At 40.6% G+C, this 14,200-nt stretch overlaps 1 protein-coding gene across 1 annotated transcript in view; it reads left to right on the top strand.

The window, feature by feature from the left end:
- The window catches only part of cntf (ciliary neurotrophic factor), an 80,830-nt gene extending 67,108 nt beyond the window's left edge, over nt 1-13,722 (top strand). Inside the window, exons 2-3 of the mRNA XM_086034707.1 lie at nt 6,943-7,257; nt 8,124-13,722. Of these exons, the coding sequence (XP_085890833.1) occupies nt 6,943-7,257; nt 8,124-8,282 (474 nt within the window). The 3' untranslated portion in view covers nt 8,283-13,722. The remainder of the gene's footprint in view (nt 1-6,942; nt 7,258-8,123) is intronic.
- Nucleotides 13,723-14,200: the final 478 nt, after the last annotated feature.

Below are 14,200 nucleotides of genomic sequence, written 5' to 3'. Positions count from 1 at the left end.
CTAGGGTTAGGGTTTCCAGCTAGGGTTTCAAACTAGGGTTAGGGTTTCCAGCTAGGGTTTTCAGTTAGGGTTTCAAACTAGGGTTAGGGTTTCCAGCTAGGGTTTTCAGTTAGGGTTTCAAACTAGGGTTAGGGTTTCCAGCTAGGGTTTTCAGTTAGGGTTTCAAACTAGGGTTAGGGTTTCCAGCTAGGGTTTTCAGTTAGGGTTTCAAACTAGGGTTAGGGTTTCCAGCTAGGGTTTTCAGTTAGGGTTTCAAACTAGGGTTAGGGTTTCCAGCTAGGGTTTTCAGTTAGGGTTTCAAACTAGGGTTAGGGTTTCAAACTAGGGTTAGGGTTTCCAGCTAGGGTTTTCAGTTAGGGTTTCAAACTAGGGTTAGGGTTTCCAGCTAGGGTTTTCAGTTAGGGTTTCAAACTAGGGTTAGGGTTTCAAACTAGGGTTAGGGTTTCCAGCTAGGGTTTTCAGTTAGGGTTTCAAACTAGGGTTAGGGTTTCCAGCTAGGGTTTTCAGTTAGGGTTTCAAACTAGGGTTAGGGTTTCCAGCTAGGGTTTTCAGTTAGGGTTTCAAACTAGGGTTAGGGTTTCCAGCTAGGGTTTTCAGTTAGGGTTTCAAACTAGGGTTAGGGTTTCCAGCTAGGGTTTTCAGTTAGGGTTTCAAACTAGGGTTAGTGTTAGGGTTAGGGTTAGCTAGGGTTTTCAGTTAGGGTTTCAAACTAGGGTTAGGGTTTCCAGCTAGGGTTTTCAGTTAGGGTTTCAAACTAGGGTTAGGGTTTCCAGCTAGGGTTAGGGTTTCCAGCTAGGGTTTTCAGTTAGGGTTTCAAACTAGGGTTAGTGTTAGGGTTAGCTAGGGTTTTCAGTTAGGGTTTCAAACTAGGGTTAGGGTTTCCAGCTAGGGTTTTCAGTTATGGTTAGGGTTTCCAGCTAGGGTTTCAAACTAGGGTTAGGGTTTCAAACTAGGGTTAGTGTTAGGGTTAGGGTTAGGGTTAGCTAGGGTTTTCAGTTAGGGTTTCAAACTAGGGTTAGGGTTTCCAGCTAGGGTTTCAAACTAGGGTTAGGGTTTCCAGCTAGGGTTTCAAACTAGGGTTAGTGATAGGGTTAGGGTTAGCTAGGGTTTTCAGTTAGGGTTTCAAACTAGGGTTAGGGTTTCCAGCTAGGGTTTTCAGTTAGCGTTTCAAACTAGGGTTAGGGTTTCAAACTAGGGTTAGGGTTTCCAGCTAGGGTTTTCAGTTAGGGTTTAAAACTAGGGTTAGGGTTTCCAGCTAGGGTTTTCAGTTAGGGTTTCAAACTAGGTTTAGGGTTTCCAGCTAGGGTTTTCAGTTAGGGTTTCAAACTAGGGTTAGGGTTTCCAGCTAGGGTTTTCGGTTAGGGTTTCAAACTAGGGTTAGGGTTTCAAACTAGGGTTAGGGTTTCCAGCTAGGGTTTTCAGTTAGGGTTAGGGTTTCAAACTAGGGTTAGTGTTAGGGTTAGGGTTAGGGTTAGCTAGGGTTTTCAGTTAGGGTTTCAAACTAGGGTTAGGGTTTCCAGCTAGGGTTTCAAACTAGGGTTAGGGTTTCCAGCTAGGGTTTCAAACTAGGGTTAGTGTTAGGGTTAGGGTTAGCTAGGGTTTTCAGTTAGGGTTTCAAACTAGGGTTAGGGTTTCCAGCTAGGGTTTTCAGTTAGCGTTTCAAACTAGGGTTAGGGTTTCAAACTAGGGTTAGGGTTTCCAGCTAGGGTTTTCAGTTAGGGTTTCAAACTAGGGTTAGGGTTTCCAGCTAGGGTTTTCAGCTAGGGTTTCAAAAATAGGGTTAGGGTTTCCACCTAGGGTTTTCAGTTAGGGTTTCAAACTAGGGTTAGGGTTTCAAACTAGGGTTAGGGTTTCCAGCTAGGGTTTTCAGTTAGGGTTTCAAACTAGGGTTAGGGTTTCAAACTAGGGTTAGGGTTTCCAGCTAGGGTTTTCAGTTAGGGTTTCAAACTAGGGTTAGGGTTTCCAGCTAGGGTTTTCAGTTAGGGTTTCAAACTAGGGTTAGGGTTTCAAACTAGGGTTAGGGTTTCCAGCTAGGGTTTTCAGTCAGGGTTTCAAACTAGGGTTAGGGTTTCCAGCTAGGGTTTCAAACTAGGGTTAGGGTTTCAAACTAGGGTTAGGGTTTCCAGCTAGGGTTTCAAACTAGGGTTAGGGTTTCCAGCTAGAGTTTCAAACTAGGGTTAGGGTTTCCAGCTAAGGTTTTCAGTTAGGGTTTCAAACTAGGGTTAGGGTTTCCAGCTAGGGTTTTCAGTTAGGGTTTCAAACTAGGGTTAGGGTTTCCATATAGGGTTTCAAACTAGGGTTTCAAACTAGGGTTAGGGTTTCCAGCTAGGGTTTCAAACTAGGGTTAGGGTTACCAGCTAGGGTTTTCAGTTAGGGTTTCAAACTAGGGTTAGGGTTTCCAGCTAGGGTTTCAAACTAGGGTTAGGGTTTCAAACTAGGGTTAGTGTTAGGGTTAGGGTTAGGGTTAGCTAGGGTTTTCAGTTAGGGTTTCAAACTAGGGTTAGGGTTTCCATATAGGGTTTCAAACTAGGGTTAGGGTTTCCAGCTAGGGTTTTCAGTTAGGGTTTCAAACTAGGGTTAGGGTTTTCAGTTAGGGTTTCAAACTAGGGTTAGGGTTTCCAGCTAGGGTTTCAAACTAGGGTTAGGGTTTCCAGCTAGGGTTTTCAGTTAGGGTTTCAAACTAGGGTTAGGGTTTCAAACTAGGGTTAGGGTTTCCAGCTAGGGTTTTCAGCTAGGGTTTCAAACTAGGGTTAGGGTTTCCAGCTAGGGTTTCAAACTAGGGTTAGGGTTTCCAGCTAGGGTTTTCAGTTAGGGTTTCAAACTAGGGTTAGGGTTTCCAGTTAGGGTTTCAAACTAGGGTTAGGGTTTCCAGCTAGGGTTTTCAGTTAGGGTTTCCAGCTAGGGTTAGGGTTTCCAGCTAGGGTTTTCAGTTAGGGTTTCAAACTAGGGTTAGGGTTTCAAACTAGGGTTAGGGTTTCCAGCTAGGGTTAGGGTTTCCAGCTAGGGTTTTCAGTTAGGGTTTCAAACTAGGGTTAGGGTTTCCAGCTAGGGTTTTCAGTTAGGGTTTCCAGCTAGGGTTAGGGTTTCCAGCTAGGGTTTTCAGTTAGGGTTTCAAACTAGGGTTAGGGTTTCCAGCTAGGGTTTTCAGTTAGGGTTTCCAGCTAGGGTTAGGGTTCCCAGCTAGGGTTTTCAGTTAGGGTTTCAAACTAGGGTTAGGGTTTCCATATAGGGTTTCAAACTAGGGTTAGGGTTTCCAGCTAGGGTTTTCGGTTAGGGTTTCAAACTAGGGTTAGGGTTTCCAGCTAGGGTTTTCAGTTAGGGTTTCAAACTAGGGTTAGGGTTTCCAGCTAGGGTTTCCAGCTAGGGTTTTCAGTTAGGGTTTCAAACTAGGGTTAGGGTTTCCAGCTAGGGTTTCAAACTAGGGTTAGGGTTTCCAGCTAGGGTTTTCAGTTAGGGTTTCAAACTAGGGTTAGGGTTTCCAGCTAGGGTTTTCAGTTAGGGTTTCAAACTAGGGTTAGGGTTTCAAACTAGGGTTAGGGTTTCCAGCTAGGGTTTTCAGTTAGCGTTTCAAACTAGTGTTAGGGTTTCAAACTAGGGTTAGGGTTTCCAGCTAGGGTTTCAAACTAGGGTTAGGGTTTCAAACTAGGGTTAGGGTTTCCAGCTAGGGTTTTCAGTTAGGGTTTCAAACAAGGGTTAGGGTTTCAAACTAGGGTTAGGGTTTCCAGCTAGGGTTTTCAGTTAGCGTTTCAAAATAGGGTTAGGGTTTCCAGCTAGGGTTTTCAGTTAGGGTTTCAAACTAGGGTTAGGGTTTCCAGCTAGGGTTTTCAGTTAGGGTTTCAAACTAGGGTTAGGGTTTCCAGCTAGGGTTTTCAGTTAGGGTTTCAAACTAGGGTTAGGGTTTCCAGCTAGGGTTTTCAGTTAGGGTTTCAAACTAGGGTTAGGGTTTCCAGCTAGGGTTTTCAGTTAGGGTTTCAAACTAGGGTTAGGGTGTCCAGCTAGGGTTTCAAACTAGGGTTATGGTTTCCAGCTAGGGTTTCAAACTAGGGTTAGTGTTAGGGTTAGGGTTAGGGTTAGCTAGGGTTTTCAGTTAGGGTTTCAAACTAGGGTTAGGGTTTCCAGGTAGGGTTTTCAGTTAGGGTTTCCAGCTAGGGTTAGGGTTTCCAGCTATGGTTTCAAACTAGGGTTAGGGTTTCCAGCTAGGGTTAGGGTTTCCAGCTAGTGTTTTCAGTTAGGGTTTCAAACTAGGGTTAGGGATTCCAGCTAGGGTTTTCAGTTAGGGTTTCAAACTAGGGTTAGGGTTTCCAGCTAGGGTTTTCAGTTAGGGTTTCAAACTAGGGTTAGGGTTTCCAGCTAGGGTTTTCAGTTAGGGTTTCAAACTAGGGTTAGGGTTTCCACCTAGGGTTTTCAGTTAGGGTTTCAAACTAGGGTTAGGGTTTCAAACTAGGGTTATGGTTTCCAGCTAGGGTTTTCAGTTAGGGTTTCAAACTAGGGTTAGGGTTTCAAACTAGGGTTAGGGTTTCCAGCTAGGGTTTTCAGTTCGGGTTTCAAACTAGGGTTAGGGTTTCCAGCTAGGGTTTTCAGTTAGGGTTTCAAACTAGGGTTAGGGTTTCCAGCTAGGGTTTTCAGTTAGGGTTTCAAACTAGGGTTAGGGTTTCCAGCTAGGGTTTTCAGTTAGGGTTTCAAACTAGGGTTAGGGTTTCAAACTAGGGTTAGGGTTTCCAGCTAGGGTTTTCAGTTAGGGTTTCAAACTAGGGTTAGGGTTTCAAACTAGTGTTAGGGTTTCCAGCTAGGGTTTTCAGTTAGGGTTTCAAACTAGGGTTAGGGTTTCCAGCTAGGGTTTTCAGTTAGGGTTTCAAACTAGGGTTAGGGTTTCCAGCTAGGGTTTTCAGTTAGGGTTTCAAACTAGGGTTAGGGTTTCCAGCTACGGTTTTCAGTTAGGGTTTCAAACTAGGGTTAGGGTTTCAAACTAGGGTTAGGGTTTCCAGCTAGGGTTTTCAGTTAGGGTTTCAAACTAGGGTTAGGGTTTCAAACTAGGGTTAGGGTTTCCAGCTAGGGTTAGGGTTTCCAGCTAGGGTTTTCAGTTAGGGTTTCAAACTAGGGTTAGGGTTTCAAACTAGGGTTAGGGTTTCCAGCTAGGGTTTTCAGTTAGGGTTTCAAACTAGGGTTAGGGTTTCCAGCTAGGGTTTTCAGTTAGGGTTTCAAACTAGGGTTAGGGTTTCCAGCTAGGGTTTTCAGTTAGGGTTTCAAACTAGGGTTAGGGTTTCCAGCTAGGGTTTCAAACTAGGGTTAGGGTTTCCAGCTAGGGTTTCAAACTAGGGTTAGGGTTTCAAACTAGGGTTAGGGTTTTCATCCAGGGTTAGGGTTTCCAGCTAGGGTTTTCAGTTAGGGTTTCCAGCTAGGGTTAGGGTTTCCAGTTAGGGTTTCAAACTAGGGTTAGGGTTTCAAACTAGGGTTTTAAGTTAGGGTTTCAAACTAGGGTTAGGGTTTCCAGCTAGGGTTTTCAGTTAGGGTTTCAAACTAGGGTTAGGGTTTCCAGCTAGGGTTTTCAGTTAGGGTTTCAAACTAGGGTTAGGGTTTCAAACTAGGGTTAGGGTTTCCAGCTAGGGTTTCAAACTAGGGTTAGGGTTTCCAGTTAGGGTTTTCAGTTAGGGTTTCAAACTAGGGTTAGGGTTTCCAGCTAGGGTTTCAAACTAGGGTTAGGGTTTCCATATAGGGTTTCAAACTAGGGTTAGGGTTTCCAGCTAGGGTTTCAAACTAAGGGTCTTAGACTAGTTTAAGACTAACCCTGTCTTAAAACAAACAATTAAAAGGACATTGTGTCTTGAATACAGCTCTGAGAGTGGCACTCAAAATCAATTTTTGTAATGATAGAATGTCAATGGACAACGAAAGTGTCATTCATAGAACGTCTGTTTATCCGTCCATACATCAATATCTCTTGTCAGTGGCGGCTCTAGATAGTTTTCCCTGGGGTGGCGAGGGGGAGGCTTCAGTTGGGTGGGCAGAGGTTAAAGGTTTGATTTAACTTTGCAGATTGCACTTTGAATACTATGAAACAATCTATAAATACTACTTTACTACAAAGTATATTTCACTCTTCTCCGGCATGCGAACACCACATGACCAAAGCCAGAAAACAGGCGAGCCATGACGGTTGTTACCTAAGCCTTTAGCCACTATAATGTCATTATCCTTTGACAACAAGCGGCAAAATGGCCGCCCCCTGAGATGGATAAAAACAGGTGGATGTTTCTGCTCAATTCAAATTCCAAAACCGCAGTACCATATACCAGTAATCGGAATTCCAAGCTTAGACAAGTTGGGGCGTACAGAACATATTATTGAAAAGAAAAAATGTGTCTTGACTTCCTGTTTAAACACCAAGTACCTAAAAATACTGCCCATTACATTTCACATACAGTAAGTTGTCATGCTTGAAAGACCATTCAAACATTTCAAAAATAGAGCAACCACACGCTTTCCCGATGGTCAAGGTAAAATACACGTGACTTTTTTTCCTTAATTGGTCGCATGGTAGGACGCAACCACTTTATTACTCAAAGGGGGGTGGGTCACGTGGGTGTGCGGGGTGGGAGTAAATTCTAAAGTTGTGATTAAAGTGTGTTTATAATGCAATTTAAAAATGTAGTATTGATAGATTCATTTCCAACTGTAGCAGTGTCAAATGAGGTGGCAAGACATTTGGTGAAGCTGGCAGTTGCCAGTAGCCACCCTCTAAAACTGCCGATGCCTCTTGTCCTCAGTTGGGTCATGGGTGAGCTGTTCTTTGGGCGAGAGGCAAGGTACGCCCTGGACCGGTCGCCAGCCATTCGCAAATGACCATTGACGTTGATAGCGTGACGAATAGACTATAGCGTTCCTCATCACTATCATTTTGTCTGTTTTTTATTTCCACTTTGTATTCAATTGTTCCCTATAAAGAGCAAGCGGGAGACCCTCACTGCTGATGTCATAGCGGACAACAGTCGTTTGGTGTCCATCCCGCCTCCTTCCTCCCAGCTGGACACCCCGGACAAGCTATGGTGCTTGCACACGGCTCTGCTCCAGTGTCGAGGCCTGATGGAGAGAGCCATCGCCAAAGAGGATGAGGAGATTGGCAGTGGGATGGGAGAGTACGAGACCCTGAGAAAAATGGTGAAGGAGAGGCTCTCGTTTCTCATTAGCATCACTGGAGAACTTGTCAAAGCCGTGGACGGCCCGGCGGTGGTGACACCGACTTTGAGTGAGAGCGTGGAGGTAGGCCCACGATGGTAACTGTATATATATATATATATATATATATATATATATATATATATATATATATATATATATATATATATATATATATACATACTGTGTATATATATACATACTGTGTGTATATATATATACATACTGTGTATATATATATATATATATATATATATATATATATATATATATATATATATATATATATATATATATATATATATATATATATATATATATATATATATATATATAAATAACATAAAGAGGACTGAATTATTAGGTCCTGCATTAGCAAAACAAAACAACTGAAAAATGCACCTATACCTCAATGTGTTTTTTCAGGGGTATTTTTTAATGTGGGCTTTTTTTTAGCTGACATAAGAGAGAACACATTTGCCATGAACAATTCTTGGAGTTCATAACATAAAAAAAATACCAGAGCTGGGTATTTTACTAAAAATTGAGCGTCTGTTATTCGTCATTCGTCTGCAGTGTGGGTACCCTTCCGTCGTCCGTCATTCGCCTTTTTTTTTCGTCCAGTCCGCCTCTGATTTTAAACGGGCTTCTGTCAGCGATTCCGACTGCAAACTTCAATAGCAAACTTTAAATCAATCAAGATCTGGACAATGGTTAACTGTCTCTCTATTTATCTTTTTTTAATTTTTTTTTTATACACCATGCAGCAAGTAGTTTTTAACAGTAAAGAGTAAATGTCGTCAGAAAAAGAAATACCCACGCAAAGTAAAGATACCTAAAAAATTGATTTAAGCATAGTCCAGTACATTAAAATATATTTTGATACTTCGCATGACTGTGAAGATTTGACATGATAGTGAGGTGCTGATGCGGTGCCTTCTCATCCCTAGATGGACCACCTGACCCTTTTTGAGCTGAAGCTGTGGGTGTTCCGCGTCTTCACAGAAGTGGACTTCTGGGCCAAGACGGCAATCACCATCTTGCAAGCGCTCCCCAAAGAGCGAGTGAGGAACACTCGCTATAGGAGTACCAGAAGCTCTCGTAGATGAGGTAGCATAGTTGTGAGAGAGGAGAGTGGTTACACACAAGTAAATGGACGGGAACTACGTCAAAATGATCGTCTGTGTTATTTAAGATAAACGGTGTGGTTCAGTTCATTTCAATCCAACATTTTACTGCATTTTTTTTAAACGGTTCCAAAAGTCATTATACAGTAGCATTAAAGCGGAAGTCAACCCATGCATATTTTTTTCAGGAATATGTTCTATGCAGGCCCACTAGTTGAAACACTGCATTTTAAGGATGTCACAATATCAGCAATATCGTGATATCGCGATATTAATATTGCCACAATATATCGTTGTGTCATGTCGCGATATTAATAGCAGCAAATCTGTTTAAAAGGCCAAGTTGTTTTCCATTCGTGCTCTGGTGGTTAGTTTGTTAGTGCACTTTAGTGCCTGTTTCTTTGTGAATGCTATTATGTACAAAAACTAAATATTGTGATGTTTTTTTTTTTTTATATATGAGCTTTTTTTTTTACAATACCGTGCGCTTTTATACAGTATCATGAGATTTTTATATATCGCCAACGTCTCCACAATATCGTGATAATTATCGTATCGTGAGGTTCATATCGTGATATTATCGTATCGTGATATTTGGATATCGTGACATCCCTACATTATTCTGATTGACGTTGTGTTTGTGGAATATGAGTTAAGCAGCAAAATCCACCCGTTTTTAGCCATCTCGGGGGGTGGCCATATCGTCATTTCTGTCAACTGAAAATGACATCGCAGATGCTCAGAGCTTAGATAATGACCAATCATGGCTCAGCTTCAGAAAACAGGTGAGCTGTGATTGGTCGTTACCTGAGCCCTGAGCAGTTGTGATGTCATTTTCACAACAGAAGTGACAAACTGGCCGCCCCCAGAGATGGCTAAAAAGAGCTGGATTAACTCTTATTCCACAAACACAATATTTATCAGAATGCCTTGTTTCCACTCGTGGGCCTGCATGGAACATATAGAAAAAAATATGTTTGGGTTGACTTCCTCTTTAAATAAAAAAAAATGGTGTAGTTTACAATGGAGTGGTTAGCACGTCTGCCACACAGTTTTAAGGTTGGGGGTTCAAATCTTAGCTCAGATCTTCCTGTGTGGTGTTTGCACGGTCAACCTGTGTGTGTGTGTGTTTTCCCACTCAGGCTTCCCCCATGTTAGCTTCATTGAAGACACTAAATTGTTCACAGGTGTAAATGGGAGTCTGAATGTTTTGTATGTGCCTTGCGATTGTCCGGCAGCATCCAGGGTGTACCCTTGCCTCTCGTCCAAAAGTCAGCTATTATAATAGAACATGGATGGATGGACACCCCACTGTTCAGTGTTGTGCTTTATCATTTTTAATCCATAGGCGGATTACACACTCTCGCTGCTATGATGTCACGCTATCTACGGAGCTATTGTTGGGTAAACTATGGGTCACATACGGCTCGCGCCATTCTTTAATCCAACCCATCCAACCTTTTCATTATCAAGAGTCCTGTAATAGTTGTAGTTCGCAATTTTTTCCTTCTAAAATGGGTTTGTTGGAATGTGTTTATTTATTACTTAATTTATTTTGTATTATTTCATGTAATTGATTTATAATAATAATAATAATAGCTATAATTAATAACGTAATAATTATTATAATAAATGATAAAAAATACCTACATCCTTAATGATGGATGGATGACACAAATATACATTATTAGGTTAAATGTTAAATCAGGTGTGGCTCTCATGAACAAGATTTTGCCCATCCTTGGGCTACCTACACTGTGGTATAAAATGCTAACCTGATCAGGGGTTAAGAAGCTGAACTGTAACTTGGCCTACTGAACTGAACTGTACCACTAGGGGGACACATTAACTCATAATATAGTATCAGGTTGAAAAACTAGTGAAAAGATATGGAGATCCATTCTTTCTTTGAGCTTTCTTTCTTTCTGTGTCAAGGGACACATTTTTAGAAGAAATACTGCAAGTTATGACTGTGCTGTAAGAACACTGGCTGCAAATCATTCCAAAGATATTAGCATCTTGGGACTACATGAGAAGGAATACTGGGGGAATCTGTGCAACAGCACGCTCTAGTGTGTACTCGATGGCATTACATTAAATCATTTGCGTCTCACAAAGCCGGCCCTCGCTTCCATGGGGACCTAAGCTAAATTTTAGTTTGAGGCTCCTCTATTTCAGATAATAACATTGATTATTGACTCGTCATAGTTGAATTTAGTTTTGATAAATTATCAAAAACAAGCAAAATACACAAGGGCTGATTTACATTCCATGTGATAAAGCACTGGGTTATTAGTATCATCTCGGCTAGTGTTTCTCTCTTTAAAAAAAGAAAAAAATTCCTAAAAAGTATATTTGATGGAATTTCAAGCCACTGAAACATCATACACAGTTTGAACATTAACACTGCACTTGAATATAGGAAAATAAAAAATGTGTACTAATGATTCAATTAAAATTTGTGACACACGAGTCAAATACATTTTTTACCTAAATCTTTGTTTTTTAATTCATTCAGTGCCAGACATTTTCAGACCCTCTTTTACCCTAACGTTTGAAAAATATTTGAAAATATATACCTGTAAATAAATTCCTGGGATTGAATGGCTGGACTGTGAAAAGACAAATAAATATCTCCTTGGCAGTGAATGAGTTAAATAAATATTGATTGATTAACTCATTCTATCCCAAAGACATATTTATTTGTCCAGACATATTTATATGTTCTTGGCACTGAATGAGTTAATAAACAGTTCTAAAAAAAATACAAATGTAATGTACAAAAAATAAAAAACAATTACAACTTAACTGTACTTAACAAATGTAATGTGCAGGAATAAAAAAAAAAAAAGTTTAAACTACTGTAACATGAAAAAGTTGCACCCCCCACCCCTCCCCATACCACTAGAGGGCATCCGCATACTTTTGGGAATCACTAATCTAGGTTTACTAAACATAACGAAAATAGACCATAAATCCGTAAATTGTATTTACTGTAAACATGTCATCTGATTATTATTTTGGTTTTTAACAAAACTGCAACAGTGATGTGCAAAAAGAATTTGTAGTGCAAGAACGACACTAAAATACAACAAATGAAATCACTTAGATATGAAAATAACTTAAAGTGTACAAAAACAGAGCATTGAGTATAATAAACAATAACAGGCAAATATTTAAAACTAATGCTGTAATTGAACAGGGGAACCTCAAATTGGATGAGTGACACAAATCCCAAATAGAGAGTTGAATATTGTGTCATGTAAACATGTAGAAAAGTGGAGATTCAAGTGCAGATAATTTACCCCTCCTCCCCATACGCTAAATTCACTCATGCCTCGGGCGGCTTTGCTACCAAGAGTACTGTATCATCTTTTTGTCTCCCTTAATAGCAATACATGTTGGGTCACGATAAAAGGGTAATCATATAGAATGTTGACAAGTGGCAAAATGTAAATGTTATTATAGCCAGATTAATATTTATGTGTTTTATTTTGTATATAATCGAAAACAACCAAAGAGGTAAGGATTTACAGCCACACAGACCCAAAAGTTTGAATAGTTCTTTCTTGGAGATGACTAATACCACCGTGTTTGGGCCGACGAAGTAATGACTTTGTACAACTTTGAAGCTGTGCGGCAGTCAGACAGCATCAGAGCCCATGTACCGGGATGGCCATGTTATTCAACTTCTCTTCTATTGTAGCTTTGTCTGCTCTACTGACTTGACTGTATTAAGAAATTGTTCTGTTTGATGTCTATTTGCCTTTTCTTGATTTCTTGGTGCACCCTTACTGTTGTATGTTTACGCTCTGAATGTAGTTTAGAACACTGCCTGTTGACCTTTTCTTATTGTATTCAAAGAATTATAGTCACTAATGCTGTCCACACAGCTGCGTCAAAAAATACCTTCACAAAGATCACATCGCTTTCATTTGGAGTATTGGATTTTAATGTTTTTTTATTGAGTTACATTCCATGTAACAGCACATTATAGTGACAACTGTCTCGTATTTGACAAATTCCACAATATACAATCGACAATAATCAAGACATTGTTAGATGACTACTTGTTGAGTTGAAACCAAGCATTGTTATCTTTGTCACGGCACCGATCGTGATGTATCTTATTAAGTGAAATGGTCTGTGAGTGTACATTAACGACAGATGCTTCAAGGCTCAAAGGGATTGTCACATCATAAAGACTATGTTATCATATATGAAACGTTTGATTAACCTCTTTTATTTACAATGGGCGGGAAAGGAAATTATTTATGAATGCAAGTTTGTGCCATCGCCCTCCATTTTTGGACTTTTAAGAAATGATAAGCCCAGTCCCGCACGCTATTGATAAAACTTTAGTGACACCGAAGTTCGATTTGATATTGTGTTCAGGTTATTGACTTAAAATCAGTTATTCACTGATTAAAAACAAAACAAAAAAACAATTGTTTGTTTATTTTCCCTTGTGTCCATCAAAATACTGCTTATCTAAACATTTTTGTTTATTTTTTGTATGTGTTGTTTTTATTTGAAGTGGACCTTGAGTCTGGAATGAATTGAATTGAATTGAATCCATCCCTAATGTGGATATAGTGGGGAATTCACCCAGAATATTTTGCGTTATGGCTCAAGGTGGCAAGGAGGTACAGTAACTACTGTAGGGCCAACATGGCATTTACTGTATATTCTTCCTTTTGTAAACAGGCAACAGTCAGTCATACCCATGATATTTTTTTCATTTGCAAACTTAATTGTATTTACAGTCCAAAAAAGCACTATATAAATTGAATGTATTTTCATGACTACCGGTATTATTCCAGTGCTGTGAAAAAAGTCTACTAGCATTGTTGTTTTAATGAGTGTGTTCACAGCGCTCAATTTGAAATACAGTGAGCGGGATTACAACTACAAAATCAATCTTAATGCATGGAAGCATCAACCCACCAGAATCGCAATGGCGCCACCCATTGCTCGTCATCATCCGTGAACCAGGAAGTAGCCTGCTCGCTCGCGGATTATGATGATGACGATGATGATGATGATGATGATGATGAAAATGACCACAAATGGTGCCTTGAGATATTAGTTTTCCGAGATATGAGCTGTCGTTCGGCTGATGATTTGCGTTGACTTGCGAGTGCAGACTTGAGATATGAGCACGGTACCATGCCACTGAGCTCAAATCACCAAACTTCACAATTAGCAGCAGCATGCCAAATAGTGAACAATTCATCAAAAAGAGGCTTTAAAGCGGAAGTCGACCCAAACATTTTTTTTTCAAGAATATGTTCCCAGCAGGCCCACTAGACGAAACACGGCATTCTGATTGATTTTGCGTTTGTGGAATATAAATTAAGCAGCAAAATGCACTCATTTTTAGCCATCTCTGGGGGCGGCAATTTTGTCTTCTGTCGACTGAATATGACATCACAACTGCTCACAACGACCAATCACGGCTGACCTGTTTTCTGAATCGGAGTCGTGATTGGTCGTTGTGAGCAGTTGTGATGTCATTTTCAGTCGACAGAAGACAAAATGGCCGCCCTGAGAGATGGCTAAAAACTGGTTGATTAACACTTATTCCACATACGCAATATTTATCAGAATTCCCTATTTCAACTCGTGGGCTTGCATAGAACATATTCTTGAAAAAAAAATGTTTGCGTTGACTTCCACTTTAAAGGCCCTGATAGACCAAACCGACGTCGGAGGTCGTGAAGCGTCGTGGCGTCTGAATGCGCCGTCTGTTTAATGTAGTGGCCACCGTCGTAGTGTCGTAACCCGTCTGTAAGCGTCTTGGGCGCAGTTACGCATGTTGAATCGGCGTCGCCAGTCGTGACATTTGGTCACTCTGATTGGCTGTTAGCTAGCAAATCAGCGCTCGGAGCACCTGTCAC

The sequence above is a fragment of the Filicampus tigris genome, chromosome 6 (assembly GCF_054856515.1).
Source record: "Filicampus tigris isolate MCC_2025a chromosome 6, RoL_Ftig_1.0, whole genome shotgun sequence".
In the NCBI taxonomy this organism is placed as follows: domain Eukaryota; kingdom Metazoa; phylum Chordata; class Actinopteri; order Syngnathiformes; family Syngnathidae; genus Filicampus; species Filicampus tigris.
Note: the sequence above shows the minus strand (reverse complement) of the source record. Positions and strands in the feature narration are given on the sequence as shown.